At 43.0% G+C, this 24,776-nt stretch overlaps 1 protein-coding gene across 1 annotated transcript in view; it reads left to right on the top strand.

Annotated features, from left to right (window-relative positions):
* The window catches only part of LOC306858250 (forkhead box protein P2-like), a 62,310-nt gene that overhangs the window by 25,900 nt on the left and 11,634 nt on the right, over nucleotides 1–24,776 (top strand). Inside the window, exons 3-12 of the mRNA XM_079398686.1 lie at nucleotides 1,357–1,494; nucleotides 3,379–3,468; nucleotides 5,603–5,780; nucleotides 6,482–6,695; nucleotides 8,217–8,321; nucleotides 12,865–12,952; nucleotides 19,966–20,049; nucleotides 23,028–23,238; nucleotides 23,729–23,805; nucleotides 23,934–24,035. Of these exons, the coding sequence (XP_079254812.1) occupies nucleotides 1,357–1,494; nucleotides 3,379–3,468; nucleotides 5,603–5,780; nucleotides 6,482–6,695; nucleotides 8,217–8,321; nucleotides 12,865–12,952; nucleotides 19,966–20,049; nucleotides 23,028–23,238; nucleotides 23,729–23,805; nucleotides 23,934–24,035 (1,287 nt within the window). The remainder of the gene's footprint in view (nucleotides 1–1,356; nucleotides 1,495–3,378; nucleotides 3,469–5,602; nucleotides 5,781–6,481; nucleotides 6,696–8,216; nucleotides 8,322–12,864; nucleotides 12,953–19,965; nucleotides 20,050–23,027; nucleotides 23,239–23,728; nucleotides 23,806–23,933; nucleotides 24,036–24,776) is intronic.

The raw sequence follows: 24,776 nt of genomic DNA, 5'->3' as shown, positions 1-24,776 counted from the left end.
TGGTGCTCGTTGAGTTTTGGGGCCAGTCTAATGAAGAATGGTGCTTGGATTTGTTTGAATATGAATATGAGTGGGGATGGAGTGTGACCTTCAGCTCCGCTACTCAGTTCATCAGGATTAGTCAAGCTTGGCGCTCAGGAGCGCTAATGCATAATGACTTCTAAAATGAAAAATGTGTAGTGACCATGCAAATGTCTCTGCTAATCAAAGAGGGGAACCTGAGCTGGGCCGAGCCAGGAGACTAAAACAAGGACGTGTCAAGGCCCTGAGAGCTCAGACGTACGGAAAGCAATCAAGCAGTCTTGATTAGCCGGCACGAGGAGTCGCTCGGACCCCTCGCGACGTCTAATGGAGCCTCACGTCTTTTTCTCAAGCTCAGAAACCACAACAATAGAGATGTTTACCTGTCATGACGCCGAAGGCTTGGCTGTCTTGATGATAGACAGCATCTGTCAAAGCTGCTCTGTTGGACGATGCAACATGCAGCATGCTTCATAAAGTACAAAGAATGCCCTGAAGAGTCAGCTGTAGACAGGTGCAGCGTCCAGGAAAAAAAGGAGGGGAGAATTTGTCTGGTAATTATTTTTATTCTGTTCATTGTGCAGTTTTAGACACGAGCGAAGAATCGAGCCAAATTAATGTAAATGTTGCGTGTTTCCAGAAAACTTGCTTGCTTTATTTCAATGCTGGGCTGCGAAAATATTTTCTTTGTTTTGTTTTTTAGCCGAAAAAGTTCTCTCGCACAGTTTGACAGCTGGTATTTTAATGATTCTTATCATTTAAAAAATGACATGAATTTTTAAAAATGACATCTCGTGGAAGACTTGTGCCTCTGGCTGCTTTCTTCCAAGTGTGCAACTTGGAAACTTCAATGCGCAGCGAGAGGCAACTGGTAATTCCCCTCACCTCTGTAAAACAGAATGCTTCACAGCAGCTCAGCTTCAATCAGGAGTTTCTCACAGACTTTTCAAAGCTTCAAATCCTCGGCAGCCTGAATCCATGCTACTTAGCTTAGCTGCTCCTCAACCGGCCATGTGTCCACTTACGACCCACAGTCGGCTCTGGAGATGTGCGTCTTCCTGCCTGCCTTGTGTGTTGTAGCACTAGAAATCGCCTGAGGGAGTTGAAGGGTTCAGCTAATTAAGGTCTTCCTCTATTTAAAGCGCAGTGCTTTTCCCATTGGGAGTAGCTGACAGAAAATATATAGAGTAAGAAAGTACACATGCACTGCCAAATGACTGCATATACTGCACTCGCACCATTTCCAGAGAGTTCGAGAAGCGCATGACTTTACAGTTGAAGAGTTTTCACGAGACATGGCTAATGTGTCGTTCTCTCCATCTACATCTTTCTTAGGTGCCAGTATCTGTGGCAATGATGAGTCCACAGGTGATCACACCCCAACAGATGCAGCAGATCCTTCAACAGCAGGTCCTTTCCCCCCAACAACTCCAAGCCCTCCTACAACAACAACAAGCAGTCATGCTTCAGCAGGTGAACCCACATAAACGCCCTCTTACTCACTGTCCCATATGCAGTCATGTTTTGAAATGGTAGAATACAGATCCTCTCATCTGTCCTTGTTGACATACTTGGATCAGAGAAACAATTACGGACAGGCGTGTAATTAGTTGTTTTCAGTGGGGATGTCTTTTGGGGACGAATGGAGCACAGAAACAAGAAAGTCAAACAGAGTTAGCAGTACTTGAACTTGAACACTTTAAAAAACACGAGCTTGCTTTCATGTGTTGTTTGGTTCATTAATGTATCTGCATTGCAAGACGCATTGCATTGTTGTTGTTGCAGCAAAGGCTGATAAAGCGAACTTTAGCGTAAATTACCGTGCTCTCCTACATTCTTCACTCCTTCTAAAGGTTTTCCTTTTTTATCATAATAAAGCAGCAGTTTGAAGATTGAGCAAGTTTGTTAAAGTTAGTTAAACTCTCAACATGTTAGCTAAAGTAGCTATAGTAGATGTATGACATTTGGAGATGCTATGTTTGTTTTTTGTTTTTTTGTGACTGTAAACCAGCCTAAACTGTTTTCTGCTCTTAGCTGGTCTCAGCTGGTCTCCTTTCCTTACTAGGCAGTTATTGTGCTGTTGGTCAGGCTGGGAGACCAGCTAGCCCACCACCTAAAACCCAGCTTGCCCAGGCTGGGAGACTATTTTTAACCAGCTAAGGCCAGCAAACCAGGTTTAAGCTGATTTTTTTTTCAGCAGGCGTAGTACTGTAAGGACATTTAAATGATTAGGAAAAACAGCTCAGACTTTGATTCTCCGCATGAGCACCACATCATATAGTAGCATGTCAGTTAACAACTAGACCACGTCTCTGACAAGAGTAGATTATATCTTCAAAAGTGATTTTTAAAACTCTCCAAGTGAGCTCTTCATTAAAAACATCCCCATTAACTCAGTTAGCCTTGATTATAATTAGGTCTGTACAAACGGTGACGAGCGTCTTGTGCTGAAGACGTCTCCCGCTGAATGAGACGGGAGAGCTTGGCTCCTGTATTCCGACGATGAGCTCCTGAGGACAGCACTCTGAGAAGAAGAGGAGAAGTGTGCTAAATGCATTAATTCACAATGATGAATCCTCTCCTTTGAGTGCGTCACATTCATTTCAGAATTTCACTGCCTGTCAAGGCATCAGAGAGGAAAAAATATATAGGCAATAAGATTAATTGTTCCTCTAGCGGTAATGTGCAGCTGCATAAAAGTCCATATGGAGACGCATGATGAGGGGAAGTGCTGGTCTCTTTGTTTCGACCGGAGAGAGATGTTATTTATGATGTGACATGCAGAAGCACATCCAGGCATGTCGTGCGGCCTCAGGAGCCCGGAGTTAGCTGCGAATCTGTTTGTTCTGTTGTAGATCTGCTTTGTGGTACGGCCACACTTATGTGGGAAAAGGGAAATAAGTCAAATATAAATTTTAAAGCCATATATAACAGCTGCTTTGTTTTGTCACGGATGTAGCCTAGCGGTTTGCGCATTTGCTCTAGAAGCTTGTATTTGCTCCAAGCAGTTAGTGCAAGCACTTTATAGAACATGGGAAATACATTGATATTTAGATACGTTTTCAAGCCATATACATCAATTGGTTATTTTGTCACAGCCTAGCATTTAGCACATTTGCTCTGAGAGTGTTTACATTAACTGCATCTGCTCCTAGTGATTAGTGCAAATGCTTTAATATCGAACGTATTGCGAAACAAGCACAAAGTACTATGAAATATATTAAACACCTAAACAATCATTGTTTTTTTGTTATAAATTAGCCTAGCGGTTAGCTCATTTGTTTTAAGCATTTACATTTTTGTATGGTTTGTTTCTTTCCGCACATTGTAATAGAGAATGTCCATGTCTTTCCACAGCAACACCTGCAAGAGTTTTATAAGAAACAACAGGAACAACTCCATCTACAGCTTTTGCAGCAACAGCACCCAGGAAAACAAGTGAAAGAGGTACAATAAACACACCAATACACACATGTAAGAGGCAAAGTGATGGTTTTCCTTGCGTTCGCCAACCACAAGCGACTTGTAAATCAGTCTGTGTTGTCATTACGCTCTTTTACCACAGAGGAAACTTCTTCTGAATGCTAGCAAACGATGCAGAGAATTAAAATTAGGCAGACAACGTTGTCAGGTGTCTCAACTCCATCCTTGGTGGCAATTCAAAGTTACGCTGACGCTAAAATGCCTGCTTTAGCGTACCGCGCAGGGTCCATTGGCTAATGAACTGCCGCGGCAGGTTTGGGCCGATGAGCAGAAAAGTTCGACCGCAGCGAGCTCATAAATCAAACTGACAGTCGGACCGTGGATCTGTCTGACAGACAGAGAGAAGGAGACTGAGGGTTGCTGACACGCAGGAGCAGGCATCAAAAAGCGAAGCGCGCCAAAGAGGGGGGCGGCAATCCAAACAAGACGTGCGGAAGCAGTTAAATTGATCAGCTAGGTATCGTGGACGGGAAACGTCCCCCGCCTCCAGAAATCTCTTCAACTAGCATCTTCTACCATTGTCTCTCTTCAAGCAAGCCATTATGCAGGGCCTACAGAAAGCAGGACTGACCTCCCAAAGGCTTTGTTTCTGTTTGGATTTGCGAATAGATTTTTTTCAGGGCCCCGCCATCAAATATGGAATAGAAATTGCTCCCTTATTTCTCATGAGACGGCGGGGCCAATCCACACGGCTCACTCCATTATGCAGTCTGTTTTCCAGTGAGTGCATCACAAGTTTTGCCTTTCTTTCTCTTGCTCTCTCATCCCTAAACTAAAGGAGTGAGGTCTTCCTCACCGTTCTTGACTGAAGGTCTTCCTCTGGAGTCTACTCAGTCCTACCGCTAGTGTAATTCCAAGCAAAAATTGGAAGTTTAACTTTCCTCCTGTAATGGGGGTCTTTGCTTTCTTGTCACTGAGTAGGTTGTAATGTATTCTGACAGGAGAAGAGGAAAGGGAAAGCGGATGGGAGAGAGAGAACTCAAGCTAACAGGGTCTCAGCAGAAACTAGCTCTCAGTTTGCTAATGGACCTCTGGAGACTTTGTCCACAGAAGCAAACTTCAGTCATTTTTAAGCCAGACCTCCTAAAAAACTGCTAATAAATTGAGTCTGTATGACATAGAAATGCAACTACTACACCACTTTACATTTACGAACAGCCAAGATTAAAGAACGGTGTCTTGTCGTTTCATCACATATGAAATTATACAAACATTGAGCCTCATTTACTAACAGAATGAATTTGCATATATGACAATTTACATAAAAATGGTATTGCAAACTAGTACAACATAAAATTATGTCTTGGGCCTGATTAATGAAATACGAGAAGAATACATTTTTGTGTGAAATTATAAACTCTATTTACAACGATTTATGTAGTAATGGTTTTACAAACAATTTAACACACAAATTTGATCTTCTGCTGTTTCATGAAGGAGGCCCAAATGGTTGCTCTTTAGTGCTTTGAAGGTTTTTTTTTTTGCCATGTGTAACGTTTTACACAAAAAGTGTTTTTATATGGGTGTTTTGTTCATTGTGATTTTGCTAATCCTTTTTGTTCGCAGGTAAACATTAACGTTTACCTGATTTTACAGATTTATTTTTATTTATGGAAAGATTTCAAGCACAGTTGCTGTGCTTTGATCACTGAAGCGCTGCATTGTTTTTCTGTGGTTTCCACCACCGCTGCTGCTGCTGCGGTTGTTGTTGTTTTTGTTGTTGTCTTCGCCAGCTTATGCAAGAGGCTCGACTGGCGGTAAACGGGGCTCGGAGGGGATGGGGGGGGGTGCTGTAAATCTCTCTCATCTTCCCTCCCTCCGTCACCCCCTCCCTGTGGCCCCATAAGCTGTAATGGACCATTAGAAATGCAAGACAATTAACCATCAATGGTGGAAGGAGGGGGCTCCACACACCCTCACATCCCCATCTCACACAGTTTTCAGTCCATGCAAACAGACGAAGAGAACGAGACGGCTAGGTTTCACTTGGGCCACATGTATAACCGAACACACTTTCTCGTCCCTATGTGTGATTAGTGTTTTGCGTGTATATGCTCACTCTCTCTCTCTCTCTCTCTCTCTCTCTCTCTCACTATAGCAACAGCAGCAGCAGCAGCAGCAGTTGGCAGCACAGCAGCTGGTCTTTCAGCAGCAGCTCTTGCAAATGCAGCAACTGCAGCAACAGCAGCACCTGCTCAACATGCAGAGGCAGGGCCTCCTCTCTCTGCCCCCCGGCCCAGGACAGCCCACCATCCCCGGACAGACTCTGCCACCAGGTAACATCCTCACGTGATCATCTGAGAGCGTGCGTGTGTCTGCGTCCTCTTTTAAACTCCCCTTTTTTGTTTCCAGCTGCATTTTCCTTGCCATTTCAGGGTTTTTTCACTAGTTCTCTTTCTCTCTTGCCTGTGTCTGTGTGCTTGTTGTTTTCCTCTCTCCCCCTCTCTCTCTCTCACTCTCTCTCTCTCCCTCCCCTCCTTGCCTGTTGTTGTTGTTTACGGACTCGCAGTGCGAGCTCAGAGCTCTGAGGAAGACGAGCTGTTGCCATTTGCTTTTTTCCTGGAACAAACACCTGGTGCTACTGTGTTTATCGAAATGGCGCTGGATGACAATAGTTTGAAAATGGCTCTTAATTGGAGTATAGCCGGGGCGACACAAAGCGGAATAGTCATTTTATCATCCAAGGGATTATATGATGATTTGATTCTGCACACAGAGGCTTGTTTATGAATGCATAATCATGTGCAGATGAGTTCCTGGTTGCTTTGCACTTTCGGATACCACAGAAACGAAGCGAGGGATGAGCATCCAGGTCGATCTCGCACCGGTTTACCTCCAGATGCTTAAGTGTGATGCTCAAGTTTCGCAGCAGAGCAGAACAGGTTAACCTACCTTGTTAGAAAAGGGCAGATGGGAGCTCATGAAGACAGTTTTGTCAATGATTGTGTCTGTAAACCTGTTTGTGACTCTCTTGCAGCTGGTCTGAGCCCCGCCGAACTCCAGCAACTTTGGAAAGACGTCACCAATAGCCACGCCATGGAGGACAATGGGCTAAAACATAGCGGACTGGACCTGAGCACCACCAACAACTCGTCCACTACCTCCACCAGCAACCCCAAAGTTTCCCCGCCCATCACCCATCACGGCATCTCCAACGGCCAGTCCCCGGCCCTCAACAACCGGAGAGAGAGGTAGTCTACAGACACATGCTTGCCAAAGCTAATCAGAAGGGCTTACCCGATCACCATTGGCTCCTTGAGATCCAGCTGGATTAGCCATGTAAAGTCACTTTGGATAAAAGCGTCTTCTCTGTTTCACTCGACACAAACTCCAAATCCCTTTTCAGACATACGTGATCACAGACCTCCCTATAAAGGGTCTTGAGTGCACATGAACACAAAGGCGTGTTAACAAACACAAACCAAACAGTCGTTTAAACTACTTTTCATGTGCGACACGAAAAAGGAAAAGAACAGTTGATGTGTTTGTCCCCATTTGCAAAAAGAAAATGCTCATTCCTGTAGGGAGGGGGCTGTGTGTTTTTGTTTGTTTGCTCATCAATAGTTTATTAATGTCTGGATAACAGTTGAAATGAGACGAAACCTCCCACGAGACGCAGCCGCCTTCCGGTATATCAAACGCATGGAGGTGCAACTTTCAGTGGCAGGAACACACAGCTCACCTCACTGTACATTAAGTATTTAATACCTCGCTTTTCTTTTGAAATTGCTTTGCTGGCGCGGCTTGTCGTGTAAATAGAATACACTATGCCGGTGTGGCATTTTCTGAGCGTTTATACACGTGATGGCCCTTTTATATGCTCCGCGGCTGCTGTAAGACATAGATTCGCATATTTCTCCATGTATTATTCAGTCTGTAGCGGCCATATGTTAGTACATAGCAACAGCCGCTGACTTCACTGGGGGTGGATGTGTTGTGTAATTGGTTTCAAGTATGTAGCGTCTTCACAGAAAGCCCTTTCTTGAGAGAGATATCTTTAGAGACAGAAAGGAAAAAGGAAAAAACAGAGAGAGAGACAGGGAAATAATTTAAGAAATGGGTTAGACTCTTTTCTCGTGTGTTGGCGGAGTCTCTTGGGTCCATGGTCGTTCGTAATCACGGAGTGTGTTGTGTTGTCAGAGCCAGCTGCTTTCTAAGATGTGCTGGATCGATAATGGCAAGGTAAAACAGCCGGTGAGGTTTGTGTGTGTGAGCGTGTGCCGCACACAAACACATGCCGTGCTGGTCTGCTTAGCCTCACTTTCACACATTAGCCCCTCAGCACCATTAGAACTGGAGGTCGTAACTTACCGCAATGTCTTTTCACAACAGGTTGTGTCCTAAAAAAATGCCTGTTCCACCGCAAATGAATCTCCTGGTGAAAATTAAAGTGCAGGGGCCGGTTTTCTGCTATTTACACAAGTTGTCCGTAATGGTTTTACAAGGTGAAAGTCTGTGGGAAAAAAATGTTGACAGGCGCTTTTACTTGGCCGGGCCGTGTGTTTTTTAACACACTCGTGTCTCCTCAGTAATACTCTGGATCAATAATCACAAGGTGGTGATGTCGAGGGAGAGCATGTCTGTTTTTTCAGCTTTTCTGAGCATCAAGTCCACCAAATTGAGCCGGTTTAACCCAACTTTTGGTCATAGTATACTGACAGGTACCACCATGTTTTCCACCACATTTTTAATGCTCATTATTTCTCTTTCAGTTCGCTGCACGAAGAGACCGGAGCATCTCACTCCCTCTATGGTCATGGAGTGTGCAAGTGGCCAGGATGTGAAAGTATTTGTGATGACTTCGGACAGTTTTTGAAGTAAGTGATCATCAAGAGACCATAAGTGCATTTATATGCACTTAAAAAATTTCAATTAGCCTACATCTGTTTTCCCTTTATGTCTCTCTTTTTAATGCTTATTAGATGCTTAGTTGTTACTTTTTCGAATTTAAAAAGTTCACGCACTTAGCTGTAAATCCACAAAACGGATGGTGAATCAGATTTCCCAAAGGCACCTGTCAGCCCATCATAGGCGGCGCTTCGAAATGACCATACATCTCCACGGCTACGTGAGTGGATGATGGGCTGGCATTAAGCGGCAGAAGCTAGTGGCATCCCGCATAGCCATGCGGTGTTGTCATGGCGCAGCTAATGGAATGAAATGAACTCTTCATACTCCATCAACAATTTAGTTAATTAACTCATTTGTAATTGGTCGGCTTTGTTGCCAGGACGTGAGTGGGGGGACATCAAAGGAGAAGGTGTTTGCATTGCTGGAGATTGCAGGTTATCACGTTGCCACTCCGAGGAAAGAGCCTCACCATCAAAGAATGGAGAAAAGGGTTCATTTGAATATTCTAATTAGATCCGTAATTAACTGTGAAATAATAATCTGGTGCGTTTGGTGGGTGTAAATGTCCACGTCAATTCTTGTAAACGGCTTTTGAGAGTGGCGACGTCTTTCTATTCTTTTATAAACCAGCTAGACAGTCTAAAGAGTCCACTCCAAACAAGTCAAGAATTTAGCGCCTTTGGGTGTGTTACCATTTAACTAGTTGGTTATGACTGTCAACCAGAAGACTGCATGTACCTCAAAGTACAGGGTTGATTATCCCCGTCTACCCCATTTACGTTCGGTTATTGTGGCACAGCATGCATCAGAGATCATGTGATCATTTCCTGCCAAATTCAGCTTGTATGCAAATCAATGGTTGAAGAGAACTAAATAAAAACGCTCGTTGTCTGACAGCCTGTGCAGTAGGATGCCATTACAGCAATCATCCTCCAAATCTTCGTAGAAATGGGGGCGAGGCACCCAGAGTCGGAGACGCCCGTACTGTAACTCGTACATGAAAACGCTCCCACAAAAGGCAGCGTGATCTGAGCCGGCGAGATGGCGGGTGGCGCCGTGCCTTGGAGGAGCGATTGTCGGTGTCAGAAAGAAGCTTTTAATGTCGTTCGGAGATGCCAGTCACTGCTGCGTATCATCCAGGTACACACGCTTAAAATGGTTTACATAAAATAGGTGTCAGATTCAAATGGCACCTTTGATGGGGAAGCAGGGGGCGGAGGGATTCACCCAACCTGCGCGGGCTTGTAGCTTGCGGAGAAGAAACCAGCCACGGTTTTGTAATCTTTGTTGTGTTGCTGAGAAAGTTGTCAAGATCAGCATTTAAGCGCAGCTCTGCGCTCTTTCATGCACGGTGCACCTGGAGAGGGGTAGCCAAGAGGTGCCTGGCACGTTATATTAGCTCTGAAGTTCAAATAGACGTGCGTGAATGTGCGTGCAAGCACACGAGTACACCTCGAGACGTGTGTATTAATGCAACAAAGCACGCGTCTTGTGGGTCTAATTCGGGGCAACTTATTTGGGGGTTATGTGCAGCTAAAAGAGGGGGCTAATGAATTCATAGCGTTCTAATGTTGTTCTGCCACACAGGCGATTTTGTTATTGTTTAAGCTCCAGATTGCTGCCCTAGTTCCCTTATTGATTTCCTCTCACATGTTTGAGAAGAGTCAGGATGAGTAGGGAGAGAAAAATGCAGACATACCCGCTGGCCTTTAATAAAGATTGACGTGCTGTCAACGCAGGCTTGCCATTTGCTGTAGCATCTTTCCCATGTGGACGCAATATGAGATTGTGTATCTCAGTAAACAAACTCTTGCCTGTTCTAATGTGGGGAAATTAATCGTTCTTTTCACCTATTTAACATTTAATACTGGTGAAGCGACCTGCCAAGCTTCTGCCACTTAGAGTGTTACGTCTTAAACTGGGCGCTAATGAAAGCCAACAGGAAGTCCCAGGTTAGATTAATCAAGCCCATGCCCAGTTGCAGGTCATGAGTCCTTTAGAGTCATTTGAGAAATAGCAAAATGATTTGATTGGTCCATGTTGGCTAGAAAGGCCTAAGTAATTCCTACTTTAACTATTTTAAGATGATTTTATTCTGTCTGTGGTTTTAGATGCACCGCGCAGTCCGTTGCGTACCTGTCCGTCTGTTTTTAGACCATCAGAGCCCTCATTCCCCATCTCAAAACAAAAATCAATATGCCTATAAAGTGACCCATAAATTACAGGCGGCTCCAGAGATGTTTGCTCAGAGCGAGCGGGCGGCCCCGTCTCATTCTCCTCTCACCTCTGTTTGAACTAAACCCAGCGCCACAGGCTCATTAAGAGATATTGGTGACTGCATCTATCCCCCCTCTAGCCCCCTGCTTTTATCAATGCATAGTCAAACACCTACTGCCTGAATATTTCATAGCCATGCAGTAATCTGGATGTAATCACCAGCACTAACTAGCTCTCACTAACGTTAGCACTCGCTTAAGACTCTGTTGTGCTGTATTTCATTCTGCTGGCTATTAAAAAAGGTGACTTAATTTCTCAGAATTGCTACTTAGTAGCTCACAATTGTGACTTTATAGCTTACATTTTTTTACTTTATATCTTACTATTGGTACTTTGTATGTCACAATTGTGAGCTTATAATAATTGTAACACAATTGATTTTTTTCTATTAATTGTGACTATATATTACAATTGTTAATTAATATTTTCCCATTTTTTTATTTTTTTTCTCTACATTTTTGACATTGTATCTAACAGTTGGGACTAATTCCTTTATTTTTCCACATAATTGCAACATATCTTTCAATTGTGACTTAGTGTTTCACAACTGCGTCTTTTTATCTCCCAGTTGCAACTTCATGTCTCAGACTTGTGACATTCTCATATCTGTGCTTATATATCTCAAAATTATGATTATTTTTGATAATTGTGACTCTTTAACTTAAAGATGCATAAAGAACCTAGTATTTTACACTTTCTGACAATTACATTTATTTTATTTACTCTTGGAGAAGGAAACGTGCTTCCATTAGAAAAGAAAACCTCACGTTCCTAAAAGAAACAAGGAAACGAGATTAAGATCTAGATGGCCGCTAATGAGAAACGGGGCGTGCGAGATAAGATGTGTTATTTAGCGAGCTACCTGTCGGGATGGCGGAACTAGCCAGTCGTGGCTTTTGAAGCAGCTGTAATTTATGACATCCACCATACATCAAGTGCGTAAGATAGCATTATGAGCATTGAAATGAAAAGGGTATTTGCAGCATTAGTTCCCTGTGAGGGACCTGATTACATGATTAATGAAATGCCCCTTTGCATGCGCATTCTGAAACGGCAATTAGGCACGGGGCCGGAGAAAGGCACAGACTCTCCAGTCATCCTAGGCTTTTTTTTTTTTTTCCCTGTTCAATGCTATCTCACTCTTGATTTATAATAGAGAATATCTGAGCATTAGACCTGAAACGGTTACAATAGCAAAAGCGGGCGTGATGGAATGAAATAATTTTAAATGGGCACAGGCGTAATTGAAAGGTAGCGGCGGTCATTGTGTTCTCAAATGTCCTCTGCTTTGATTGGCGTGTTTGAGGAGGATTATGAATACGTTGTTATTTTGCATTTTGCACATAAACAATAGCTGGCGCTATGAATAGAGAATGAATAGAGAAAATGCTTAGTAGTGTTAAAACTAGCTCGGTGTGTGTGTGTGTTTGCATGTGAGTGTGTGCGCAATTTAAGCTCACACTAATGCACTGGAGGTTGTACTGTAAATGATCATTGAAGGGTCTGCAAGCTAACCTATAATTACAGGAAAGAGAGTGGCAGCATTGGCATTTCACAAGCATGTCTTCTAAAAGAGCGCTTTGTGGGTTTGTCACCAATGATAATTTAGATAGAGGCTCATTACCGAACATCACAACACTTTTAAAAACCTTTTCGCCTCTGTGCGTTCGCCTGGAATAAAGGTCTATTTTAATGGCGGGCTTCTTTTGTGTCCTGCAGACAAAATCCAATCAAGAAAACTGCCATTGACTGCTCCTGCAATCTGAAGTGGGGCTTTTTTTCTGCCTAATATTCTAATGAAAGGATGAGTAGATACATTTAATATGTCGGCCGAATAATGCACTCTTCGTAGGAGGCGCTTTTTAAACGTTACTCGAGTTAAATTGCATTTATTGTATTTATTTCTTGATAAATGTAGAAGACAAAACCTCTGCACGAGGCCTTTTGTACGCCAACATCCCTCATAAGCCGTTGTGTTCTGAGCGCTGCCTCTCATTCGCATGACAGTCGCGCTATTGTGATGTTAAACACTGGCTTTCAGCGAGCACGGGACACACTTGTTAGACGGCGGCGGTTTGTTAAAAGCTAATGGGACGGACGTCCTGTAATCCAGAAATCATATTCATCAACATCAGTGGTAGTTGATCAACAGCAATCGTCTATTATTAGTTCAGCCTGTGTATATGTGTATGAGGGGTTGGTTTCTCATCCGTTTCTCCTGTTCGCCTACAGGCACCTTAACAATGAACATGCTCTGGACGACAGGAGTACAGCCCAGTGCCGAGTACAGATGCAGGTGGTTCAACAGCTAGAGATACAGGTACAGTAGACACATGAATATAAGCATATATGCATTTAAAGAAACAGTTCACCTAAAAATGACATGTTTGGCATCATTTACACACACCCTGTTGTTCTTGACGTTCTTCTGTGGAACACAAAAAAATATGAGTGTTTTGGTGTGCATACAATGAAAGTCAATTTGGTTTAGTGTTGCTTTGTTTCATACAGGTTTAGAATAATATGAAGGTGAATAAATGACAGAATTCTCTTTTTTGGGTGAACTATTACTTTAAGGACGGCATGAAATGACATTCACAGTGCATGTTTGATTTATAGGCTGATAAATTGAAAATATTGTTGCATTATCGAAGCCTGACTCAGCTTAGCTTTACCTAGTTTGTGTACTAACTTATACTTCAAACTTTACATTGTATATGTCATTTGGATAAAAACATCTGATAAATGAATTAATGGAAGCATTGGCAGGTTGTGAGCGGGACTGTCTGCTTACTGCTTATCCAGTGGAAGTGTTCGGGAAACGTGTTTGAAAACAATCATTATTTATATATTAGTCCTTAATTTAGAGCAAGACTGGATTTTATGCATCAGGCTTTGATGGAATTGTGAAAAGTGGGTGTTCAGTACCAGCATATTTTGCTTGATTTTGATTTCATGTTGTCTTTAACACACACTTGTTCAACTTTAACTGCTTTTTTTGCAGCATAGCACTAAACATTTTGTTAATTAGCTTTGTTGCCATAAAAAACTTAAAGCGCATAAAGTGAAAAAATGCACAAGGGACACTTCAAGCAAATACATCCCAACAAAGGTGAAAGCCATCACAGGCCTTTATAATTGAATCATGGTTTGTGCTTATTTTCTATCCCGTCCAATTAATATGCGTGCATCTGGGCTGGACTGTGTTAATTAAATACACTTTGCACCTGAAGGAACCTCTAAAGAGAGCCACTATTTTCAGTAGCTGGAGCGTGACCTTATTAAGGTGTCACGCTGGCGAGATAATGAGAGCAGTGATTGAGGGATGCTATTACTCAGCGCTGCGGCCATCTCTCCCGCCAGTTAACGCTGTGTTCTCTGCCTCACACCTTCCGGTGCATCATGGGATGCGTCGCACGGGGTTAAAATCCATCTTTCTTCTGTTAATTTCAAATAAATAACCGTTTCGCTTGCAGAGTAATTGTGGCCTGTGCTTATTTTTTATGTAAATCTAGCTGTTCCCTTGTGTTTGTGCACGCAAAGAGCCACCTCTCCTTTGTAGTGCGGATTGTTTTCTGACCGTGGCTCCTCTAAGCCTTTGTGATGCCCATCTGAATGCAAGCCAAGCGTTCCCCTCAACCTTTAAAGGTTTTTACGCTCTGCGAAACCCTCCCTATTTATTTGTTGGGCTCTTGAAACAGAACAATGAATAATTCTTGTTTATATGTAAAATAACAGACGGACATCACGATTTCTCCCTTGACTTGTTCTCTTGTTCGCTGATACCACAAAGCTGGCGTGCTTACACTGTGACCAATTACAGAAGCGTTGCTGTTTTCTGTCCTTCTGGGCTTTTTTCCACTCCTTTTGGGTTTTTTTTTTTTTTCTGTCCTCCGTCATTGGTAATGAGGCCTGGTTCACAGCTCGAATGCCGGCTCACCGGCGGAGTTCAAGGCGGTGCGCCGTGCGGGCCGGTCCCTGTCACTCTCTGTGAGTTAGATTGATGATAACAGATCGCCAGGGCACTAACTGGACCTCGGAGGACCCGGGAGGAGGCAGGGAGGCGGGACCGACTGGCACTCTGTTTGCGGGACCCCTTCACCTCTCGGCAGCTGCTAGATCCAGTCCAGCCTTAACAGTGTCCACAGGACTTTGAGTTGCCGACCAGGACCCTCTAATTTATGGCCTGAGTAGCTTGTTACTGTCAGAGCTTTGCTGACCTAAATTCTGCTATTGACAAAAAGATGAAGTGCTATTTGTTTTCCGTGACCTCCGAGCACCACCTTCAGCTCTCCATCACCGCACCACGAAGAATGGTTCTCTTATTTTTGCTTTAATCTGCCTCTCTCTCGCTCTCAGTGGTTCTCAACTGGTATTGCTTCAGAATCCAAGGACATCAAGTGTCCAACACTGTACAAAACTGCTTCTTATCATCTAAAAGTAACAAAGATGTCCTAAAAATCACACATAAAAGGGAATTACTTTTTATAGTATGGTTATATACCTGAATTTTACAGCATTTTCAATATATTTTAAACTTTAAGAATTAATATTCACCTAAATTAATACATGCTGTAAAGAAATACAGATAATTGTTATAGTTCATGATGCCTAATGCATTATAATAAGGATCTATCAGGGAACATTTATTAATACTATTTATTAGGGGTGTGACGAGACACTTATCCCACGAGACGAGACACGCGACTGGGTTCACGAGAACAAGAAGAGATTTTTAGAGTTTTTAAATCCTCAATGATTAAATATATTGGGGAAAAATAGTCTTTTATTCAACTGAAATACAAAATGCAAAAAATATAGGTGCATTTTGAAATCAACTTATACTTTATGAAATTAAACTTATTTTTTAATGGAATTATATGCAGTAATAAACATATATTTATTTGAACAAAATAAAAAAAAAATTGAAATTCAATGGAGTCAGTGTCTCAGTTCATAAAGACTTGTTTCACTATTGGAATCTACTGAATGAATGATTCAATGTCAAATAAATTTTTTAACGGGTTGTTGCCACCTCCTGGCGGAAGATAAGCTTTACAATACAAGTGTTAAGATGCTTTCTTTTTGATCGCTACTGTAGACAAAGTGTTTATACCCAAGCTATAAACTTTTATCCCAGTAGTCCTACTTCTGTTATTTAATTGTCTGTAAGACAGAAATAATGTGTGGTTGAAAAGACTGTTGGTGTTGCTCTTTCTGGATCAGCAGCAGCATGAATGCAGATTTGAATGTTTAAGACACTTATGATGTGAAACAGGTGTTAGTGGAGTTGTTGGTGTGAGCAGCGCTTGTTTTGTCACCACCCATAAGAGGTCACCACCCTCTAAGATCCAAGATGGCGGCGCGAACACATCGCGAGGCTCAGCGTCTTACCAGATTTAGGAAAATAGTGTTAATTTACCTGGTTATTTCACTCGTGTTCGCGCGATTCAGTTATGCGAACTACAGCTATAGTAAACAGTCACTTTTGGACATCAACAAACAGTGTTCCAACATAGTTTTAGATCATCCTTTCGACTTCAGCGAACTCCCGCCGGAGCTACTGAGATCACCGCGGACAAGCGGATCACTCGTACCGACCGGAAGTGCTCGGCGTCGGCGTCGAGACCGTAAACAAAGACGGGGAAAGCGTGGAGGGCTGCGTGCTAAGCTAAGGCTAAACCCACATCGACCAGCTCTGCCCAGCATCTTCCTTGCCAATGTACGGTCTCTGTTGAACAAGATGGACGAACTAAAGATCTGGACCCTCACACAGAAATGGCTTATGGACTGTAATGTTATGTTCTTCACTGAAACATGGCTCTGCAACGATGTTCCAAACAGCGTGGTGCATTTGGATGGACGCTCTCTCTTCAGGGCTGACAGAGTAGCAGCAACCTCTGGTAAAAACAAGGGTGGCGGAGTATGCATTTATGTAAATAAATCATGGTGCAAAGACTCTGTCATTGTTGATACCTACTGCTCTGCTGAGCTGGAGTTCCTGATTATCAAGTGCAGGCCTTTCTATCTACCACGTGAGTTCACTTGCATTGTTGCTGCTGCAGTTTATGTACCTCCGGACGCTAATGCTAACGTGGCTATGAAAGAACTTTGTGCTGCTATTAGCAAATTACAAACCCTGCACCCGGATGGAGCCTTTATCGTTGCTGGGGACTTCAATCACTGCACTTTTAGATCTGTTCTCCCTAAATTTCATCAAAATGTCTGCTGCACTACAAGGGGACATAAAACATTGGACCACGTTTACACTAATGTGAGTGATGCCTACAAAGTCACACCCCTCCCCCACCTGGGTCAGTCTGATCACCTCTCTTTGTTCCTGCTCCCCAAGTATACCCCAGTCATCAAACGTGTGAAACCTACAACAAGGACTGTTAAAATCTGGCTGGAAGGTGCTGACTCCACTCTTCAACATAAATTCCAGCACACAGACTGGAGTGAGTTTGCTGTCCAGGCCACCACAAACTCTCAGATTAACATTGACATTTATACCAACTCTGTCATGGAGCACATCAACAGCTGTGTGAGCAGAGTGACCACACACAAAAAAATAAAAATTTTCCCCAATCAGAAGCCCTGGATGAACAGAGAGGTTCGCCTCCTGCTCAAAGCAAGAGATGCAGCCTTCAGGTCTGGAGACCAGGAGGCTTACAGCTCAGCCAGAGCCAACCTGAGGAAGGGTATCCGCCAGGCCAAACTCACACACAAACAGAAGATTGAAGAACACTTCAATTCTTCAGACCCCCGACGTATGTGGCAAGGCATACAATCTATCACAGATTACAAACCACCTAACTCTGTGCCCCCCTCCAGCTCTGCCTCCCTCCCAGACGAGCTCAATCACTTTTATGCTCGTTTTGATCAAAATAATAAGGAGATCTCACTCAAAGCTGAGCATCAACCCAGTGAACTGCCTCTCACTCTCTCCACATCAGATGTTTACTCCACTCTGTGCAAGGTGAATGCACGGAAGGCAGCTGGCCCTGACGGAATACCTGGTCGTGTGCTTAAAGCCTGTGCGGAGCAGCTAGCTGAGGTCTTCACGGACATTTTCAATCTGTCCCTGGCCCAAACAACTGTCCCCACTATCTTCAAAACCTCCACCATCGTACCAGTACCGAAACATTCCACTGCCTCGGTCCCTAACGACTTCCGTCCTGTTGCACTCACCCCCATCATTGCCAAGTGTTTTGAGAAACTGGTTGCATCCCACTTAAAATCCTGTCTCCCTGCTACACTGGACCCATTCCAATTTGCCTATCGCCACAATAGGTCAACAGAGGACGCCATCTCAACAGCGCTTCACTCTGCCCTCACCCACCTGGACAGTCAAAACACACATGTGAGAATGCTGTTCATAGACTTCAGTTCTGCATTTAATACAGTAATCCCCTCCAAGCTGATCTCCAAGCTCAGCCAGCTTGGAATCAGCACACCCATCTGCAATTGGATTCTAGATTTTCTGACTAACAGACCTCATTCCGTCAAGTTAGATAACCTCTCCTCCTCCATCATCACCCTGAACACCGGCGTGCCACAGGGCTGCGTACTGAGCCCTCTCCTGTACTCCCTCTTCACCCATGACTGTGTTCCTGTTTATGGCTCCAACACCATAATTAAATTTGCAGATGACACCACGGTGGTAGGTCTGATCAAGGATGACGATGAATCAGCCTACAGGGATGAGGTGCAGCACCTGGCTGTGTGGTGTGCCACCAACAATCTACAGCTAAACACCCAGAAGACAAAGGAGATCATTGTGGACTTCAGGCGGACTAGGAGTCATGCACACACACCCATCTACATCAACGGAGCTGAAGTGGAGCGTGTGTCGAGTTTCAAGTTCCTTGGCATCCACATCTCTGATGACCTCACCTGGTCCCATAACACCTCTACTCTGGTCAAAAAGGCACAGCAGCGCCTTTACTTCTTAAGGAGCCTTAAGAAAGTTCACCTGAATCCCAGGATCCTTGTGGAATTCTACCGCTGTACCATTGAGAGCATACTCACGAACTGCATCTCAGTATGGTACAGCAATTGCTCCGCATCTGACCGCAAAGCACTCCAGCGGGTGGTGAAAACTGCTCAACGGATCACCGGCACCCAGTTAACTTCCATTGAGAACATTTATTATAAGCGCTGTCTGGGCAGGGCAAGAAACATCATCAAGGATGCCTCTCACCCTAACCATGGACTTTTCACCCTCCTTCCATCCGGCAGGCGTTACAGGTGCCTACGCTCTCGCACTAGTAGGCTCAGGAAGAGCTTCTTCCCCGAGGCTGTGACACTTCTGAACGCCACACCACCAATCTAACCTGCACCTGCTTATTACTGCACTGGTCACAGTACTTTACACACATGCATTTGCACTACTCTTATTTTGCACAGACTGTACAAGTTATCACACTATAAACTGTATAAAGTTGTTACTACACAAAGCACAGTAAAATATTTCTATAAAATATTGCACTACTGCTATTTTGCATAGAATACATTGTCCTATCAATATTTTGCACACTCATCCAGCTGTATTTATTTATTACCACTGTTCTCACGTTTCTGCTGTTCATAATGTATATAATCCTACATTGCTCTGTTCATAATGTACATACAATCCCTACATTGCATTCCTATTTATATTCTGTATATACTCTGCTCAATACTGTACAATACTGTATATAGCAATTCCACTGTACATTCTGTAAATCATATCTTCATTTACTCTGCACTTATATGTATATAAAACACTATATTCTTGCACTTCTGGTTAGATGCTAACTGCATTTCATTAGCTCTGTACTTGTACTCTGCATAAATGACAATAAAGTTGAATCTAATCTAATCTAATCTAATACCTGTGAATAACAGCATTCACATCGGAAGCGTGATGATGGTCGACCCTCTGATTCATAAACATGGGCAGCGACAAATGTTTCAAATGATACATGTTTTCCTCTCCTTTTTAAAAGTTGATAAGCCTGTTTATTGTTCTATCCTAACTATACTCAAGTGTATGGTTAAGTGCATTTTTTATTTGCATTTAGCATTGTTGTTTTGCAGCTGTCCATGACCCCACTGGAAAAGACCTCTGGCTGTTTTTTGGGTCACGACCAGCCGGTTGAGAACCACTGCTTTATATCTGTGTCTTTGAGGCGAGCTTAAGGAAGCCGGTCTGGCCGTATGCAGGATTTATTACAAGCAGACAAGCTTGATAACAAGATGTATTACTGTGGTAGTCTGGGGAAAATCACTCATTTCTAAAACTGGTCTGTTTTCTTTTTTCTCTCTCTCCCACCCTCTTTCTGCTAACAGCTTTCTAAAGAACGTGAGCGTCTTCAGGCGATGATGGCACACTTGCACATGAGGCCCTCAGAGCCCAAACCATCACCAAAACCGGTGAGTGCATATTGGTACGCGTACAGTAAACAGGAGTCGGATGGTAAATGAGCTCTCTAAACACGGCTGGAGGATGAGAGGAGAATGGGATTTGTAATGCCTGCTTTCTTGGGACCCTATCAGGACTGAGAGAGCATTAAATCATACACCCGATCTCAGCCAAAAATGCAGAGCCATTACACCCTGATGGCTTTAGCACAGCAAACAACCTGTTGGCCGGTAAAAGCTGTTTAGCGCCGCGACCGCAGGCACACTTAAAGTAGGGGGAAGACATTTCTTTCAGAAAACAAACAGTTTGAAATGATAGATGGAAACTGCGAGAAGATTATCTGTGAAGAAATAACCCGTAATCTGTAAACATTCAGAGATATAGCTGTGTATTTGGAGAAAAATGGAGCAATATATGAAAACGGCCCATCTGTCTGGATCTGCCTGTAGACAAAAAACATCAGATTTCACCCAAAGACGTTCTTAACCAAAAGCAAAATACAAAAGACACGTTGTGTTGTGCTGGAAATTAAAGTGTTTACAAAAGAGAGTAGGCTGTGATAAATATTATTTATAGGAATTATTTATTAGCTATTCAATATTTTGCGGGGGAAAACATTGTTAGCATGTTGCCACCGCTTAGCAAGTAGCTAATTTCACCAGCATAATTTTTTCTCATCACCTCCCACTGTATAAAGAAGATAATCACAAGACAGAATAATTATCCTGTAAATCCATCAGGAATCGACTGCTCACCTCTGTCGATTTATTATTCAGGGTTTTTATCCTCAGAACTCCAGCAGCACGGTGAAATCGACTCTAATAAAAAAACGTTCAGCCTATAATCCACCACCGCATATGAATGAATAATATTAATGAAGTATTACATTACATAAACTGCACATGAAAGGACTGCTAATTGCATTTGATGATGAGCAATTAATGCCGAGTTCTTAAATAATCAGCGAGGGTCTGCAAATTTTTTTTTTTTTTTTCGGCTCGTTCCTTTTTGTCTTAGTGCAAGTGTCGGGCTCACGCAAATGCTTTAACGTTATCTGTTTCGCAGGTACAAAAGAGAACGTGTATCCTCCCCACAAAAAAACAATGTTACAGATAATATGGCGGTACTTTCACACCCTTGCACACACAGGGCCGACAGAGAACCATCCCACACATTTGATAAATATTAATAGTGCAAATTTATTAGCACGACAAAATGAGCACCAGCAAACCCTCAAAAGCTATCAGTAGCCCAACACAAGGTGCTGGTACACTGTTATACGACCCCATTTAAACTCTGAATGGCACTTCATTAAATGTTACCTTTTGGCCATGCCATGGATGGCTGAAAATCAAAGTTACCAAGGCTGCTAGTCCTGAATAATGAGGGGCTCTTTTTTCCCAACGCCTTCCTTTCCTCTCAGCCAACCTTGAATATATATTCAGATGAGCAGCGGTAGTAAAGGGCTGATCCCTGTGTCTCATTCACTCCTGCTCAGTTAAGCTTTAATAAATTCCATTTTGCAAACACCAGATTGTATGCCTGCAAACATGTTACGCTTGTTGCCATAACCAGGTGAGGAGAGGGGAGGAAAATCTTGTCTTAACATTTTAAATATACATGCAGCACACTCTCTATCTGTTTCCCCGCTCACTCACTACTGATAGGATTTATTATGAAGTGCTTTTTTGCAATGTTTGACAGTGTATCAAAACCTTTTTAGAGGAGTAGTGTGTAATTACTGGCTGATGTGGTGGTTTGGCCGCAATGGGAAAGATATTAAGAGAGACAATCCTCAAATCTGGTGCCGTGACCCGCCCCCTGACGAATTATACAATGTATTATACACATCAAACTGCATTTTTGCAAGCAAGGACAAAGATGGTAACACAAATGGCAATAAATTTAGCACAAACACTTTATTTGTCTCTCATATAACAAAGCTAGTTTCAGAGTGGCGGGGCTTTTTAACAGTGACAAAAAAAAAATTTAGATATGAAACCATATTTGTTGTAGAAAATGTCAGCTTTTATTTTATTTTATTATTTTATTTTTGATAATGTGCAGCAATTAATTGTTCATAATAAGACCAGGAGTAATGTGGGTTAATTTTGATTTCTTATTGACTTTAAGACACAAGTATTTACTTAGCATGTAATGTAATGTCAACAGCACAACCGTTTACCCTTTTGCTAAGACATCCCTCTGGTAGACAATGCATCTCTGTCATTAATTTCCTTTCAAGGTCTTAGTTCCAGTCGTTAGCCAGGATACAACATTCCCCTAGAGGAGTCATTGATTTCTTGCGAAGTGGTATAGCGCGTGCCACTCTCTGTGTTGGCATTATCTCATTATCGTTAAGTGGAACTGTAATTGTCTATAGAGCAGCTGCCTGAGAGTAGCCGGCTTGACATTTTATTGTATTTATCAACACGTGCTGCAAACGATTGTTGATGTCCAACCGGCAGTTATTTTCAATTCCGACAGCACCGGAATTCCGCTTGCCAATTCACAATTAAGGCAATTTGGTTTGAATATGTAATGATGTCATTACCATTTGAAGGAGTTAACGGCAAGACTAAAGGTCAGGGTGGAATTTTCCACTCGGGTGAAGTTGGGACACAAAAACAGCAGAGGATATGTGCATATTGATAAAAAACCTGACTCTTGTGTTTGGGTAGTAAGACCGGAAGAGAGCGAGATGGATCACTAGCAAGGCACCAGGTTATGGCAGGAAGCCAGGTGATGTTCTTCTCACCGCATTTGTGTTTTGCATCCAGGGAGCTCTTATGGGATGGAGATGGGCCGGGATAACTCACAGCCTGATCATTAGATAATCTTTAACAGCGTGCTCTAATTAGAATTCTTATGATACAATTTCATCCTGTAATTAGTGCAGATTGGCTGCTTCCTCCTTTGCTTATTAAGGGAAACACAGCTGTAGGAATGAACCAGCACTCGTTTAAATCCCTCTCTCTCTCTCCTACAGCTGAATCTCGTCTCCAGCGTCACCATGTCAAAGAACCTCCCGTCTATCTCGCCCCCCAACTTACCTCAGACGCCCACCACGCCCACCGCTCCAGTCACGCCCCTTTCCCAGATGCCCCAGGTGCCCAACGTCCTCAGTCCCGCCAACGTGCCCAGCATGGGCGCCATGCGCAGACGCCACACTGACAAATACTCTATGCCCTTGTCTTCAGGTTCGTAGATGTTTTTTTTTTTTTCACTCTTTATGCAAATGAGGCTAAAATCAAATCATCAATATTCAATGCATTTTAATTACAGGCAAATATAAAATGATGCAATATTCAAAAAGGCGATGCATGCAAAAACATCTTGTTTGATGTTTATATTTACTGGTCTTCCGCAAGTGTTGGAGCAGCAGGGAAGGCATGAATTATTCAAACACATACAAAATATCGACGCGGGCTCTAATTTCACGAGCGTGTTAATGTTTACGATTTCTCCAGAGAGAGATTAATTAAAAATGTATTTAGTTGGACATGTAAAATGCTGATTTGAAGTGTCCAACCCCCCCACCCCCAACTCGCCTCTCGTTTTAATTTGATAAAATCCTGAATGAATTCCTGGTGGACACACGTTTAGCAATTATCCCAGGTGGTGACACTTGGGTTTATTTTTTTATTTTTTTATTTATCTGCTGCTTGCTTTATTTATTTTTCTCCGCAGAGATCGCCCCAAACTACGAGTTTTACAAGAACGCCGACGTCAGGCCGCCGTTTACTTATGCAACCCTCATCAGGCAGGTGAGTGGGAAATAAATTAGCTTTAGCCTGATTAGATTGTAATTAATTGCTGCTTGAATTAAATCTGGGTGAGAGCGCCTCGACGCACTCTAGTTTCTAACGCACCACTTAATGGCATCTCATTGCAGGCTATCTTGGAGTCAGGTGACATGCAGCTAACACTCAACGAAATCTACAGCTGGTTCACGCGCACCTTCGCCTACTTCAGACGCAACGCCGCCACCTGGAAGGTAATGTGCTACGGAGGCCTGCGAGGGACGTGGGCCGATTAACGGCAATCATGCTTCTTTTTAACCTGCCTCCTGAAAAGGACGAATTCTCTCTTTATCTTGCTCTTGCTCACTCTCTCTGTGACAAGTGAAAGAATAATTCAGCCTCTGATATCGTTTTCTAATTTGGTGCAATTAATAGCCGACTCTTGACGGGGAGGTGTGTGCTCTGACGCGCTAATTACTAACCAGCCACTCAATCATCAGCACCTTTTGTTAGACGTGGCGTATTACTGCTTTCTCAGTGTCTCCTTTTCATTTTTGCTCCCTCCCCACCCTGCATATTATTGGTTAATTAGTTTGAAAGATGGCTGTATGCCATGTAGACGCACTCCGCTACATCCCTTTTCTTGTTGTTGTTGTTGATGTCGGCCATGGCTTCATACACACTATAACTCATGCGGCGAGACAAAAAGCAAGAGAGAACAAGACAAATGGAGAGAGGGGTTAAGACCCGCTTGGTTCTAAAGCGCTAATGCCCTTGTCATCCAAGAAGCACACTTTATTTCCCAGTACAAAAGGCCTCATTTGTATCTCTGTCCCAACAAATACATTGTCAGACCGAGATGAAAAGAAAAGGAGGATACAATAAAAACCATCCTCTATTTTTAGACAGAAGAGCGCAGTGCGTGTCGATAAGATACATGGCCGTTTTTCCCTTTCTATTTTAACTCTGACGCAGGTCCTCTCAAAGATTTCTCT

Source organism: Barbus barbus (genome assembly GCF_936440315.1).
Source record: "Barbus barbus genome assembly, chromosome: 39".
NCBI lineage: Eukaryota > Metazoa > Chordata > Actinopteri > Cypriniformes > Cyprinidae > Barbus > Barbus barbus.
Note: the sequence above shows the minus strand (reverse complement) of the source record. Positions and strands in the feature narration are given on the sequence as shown.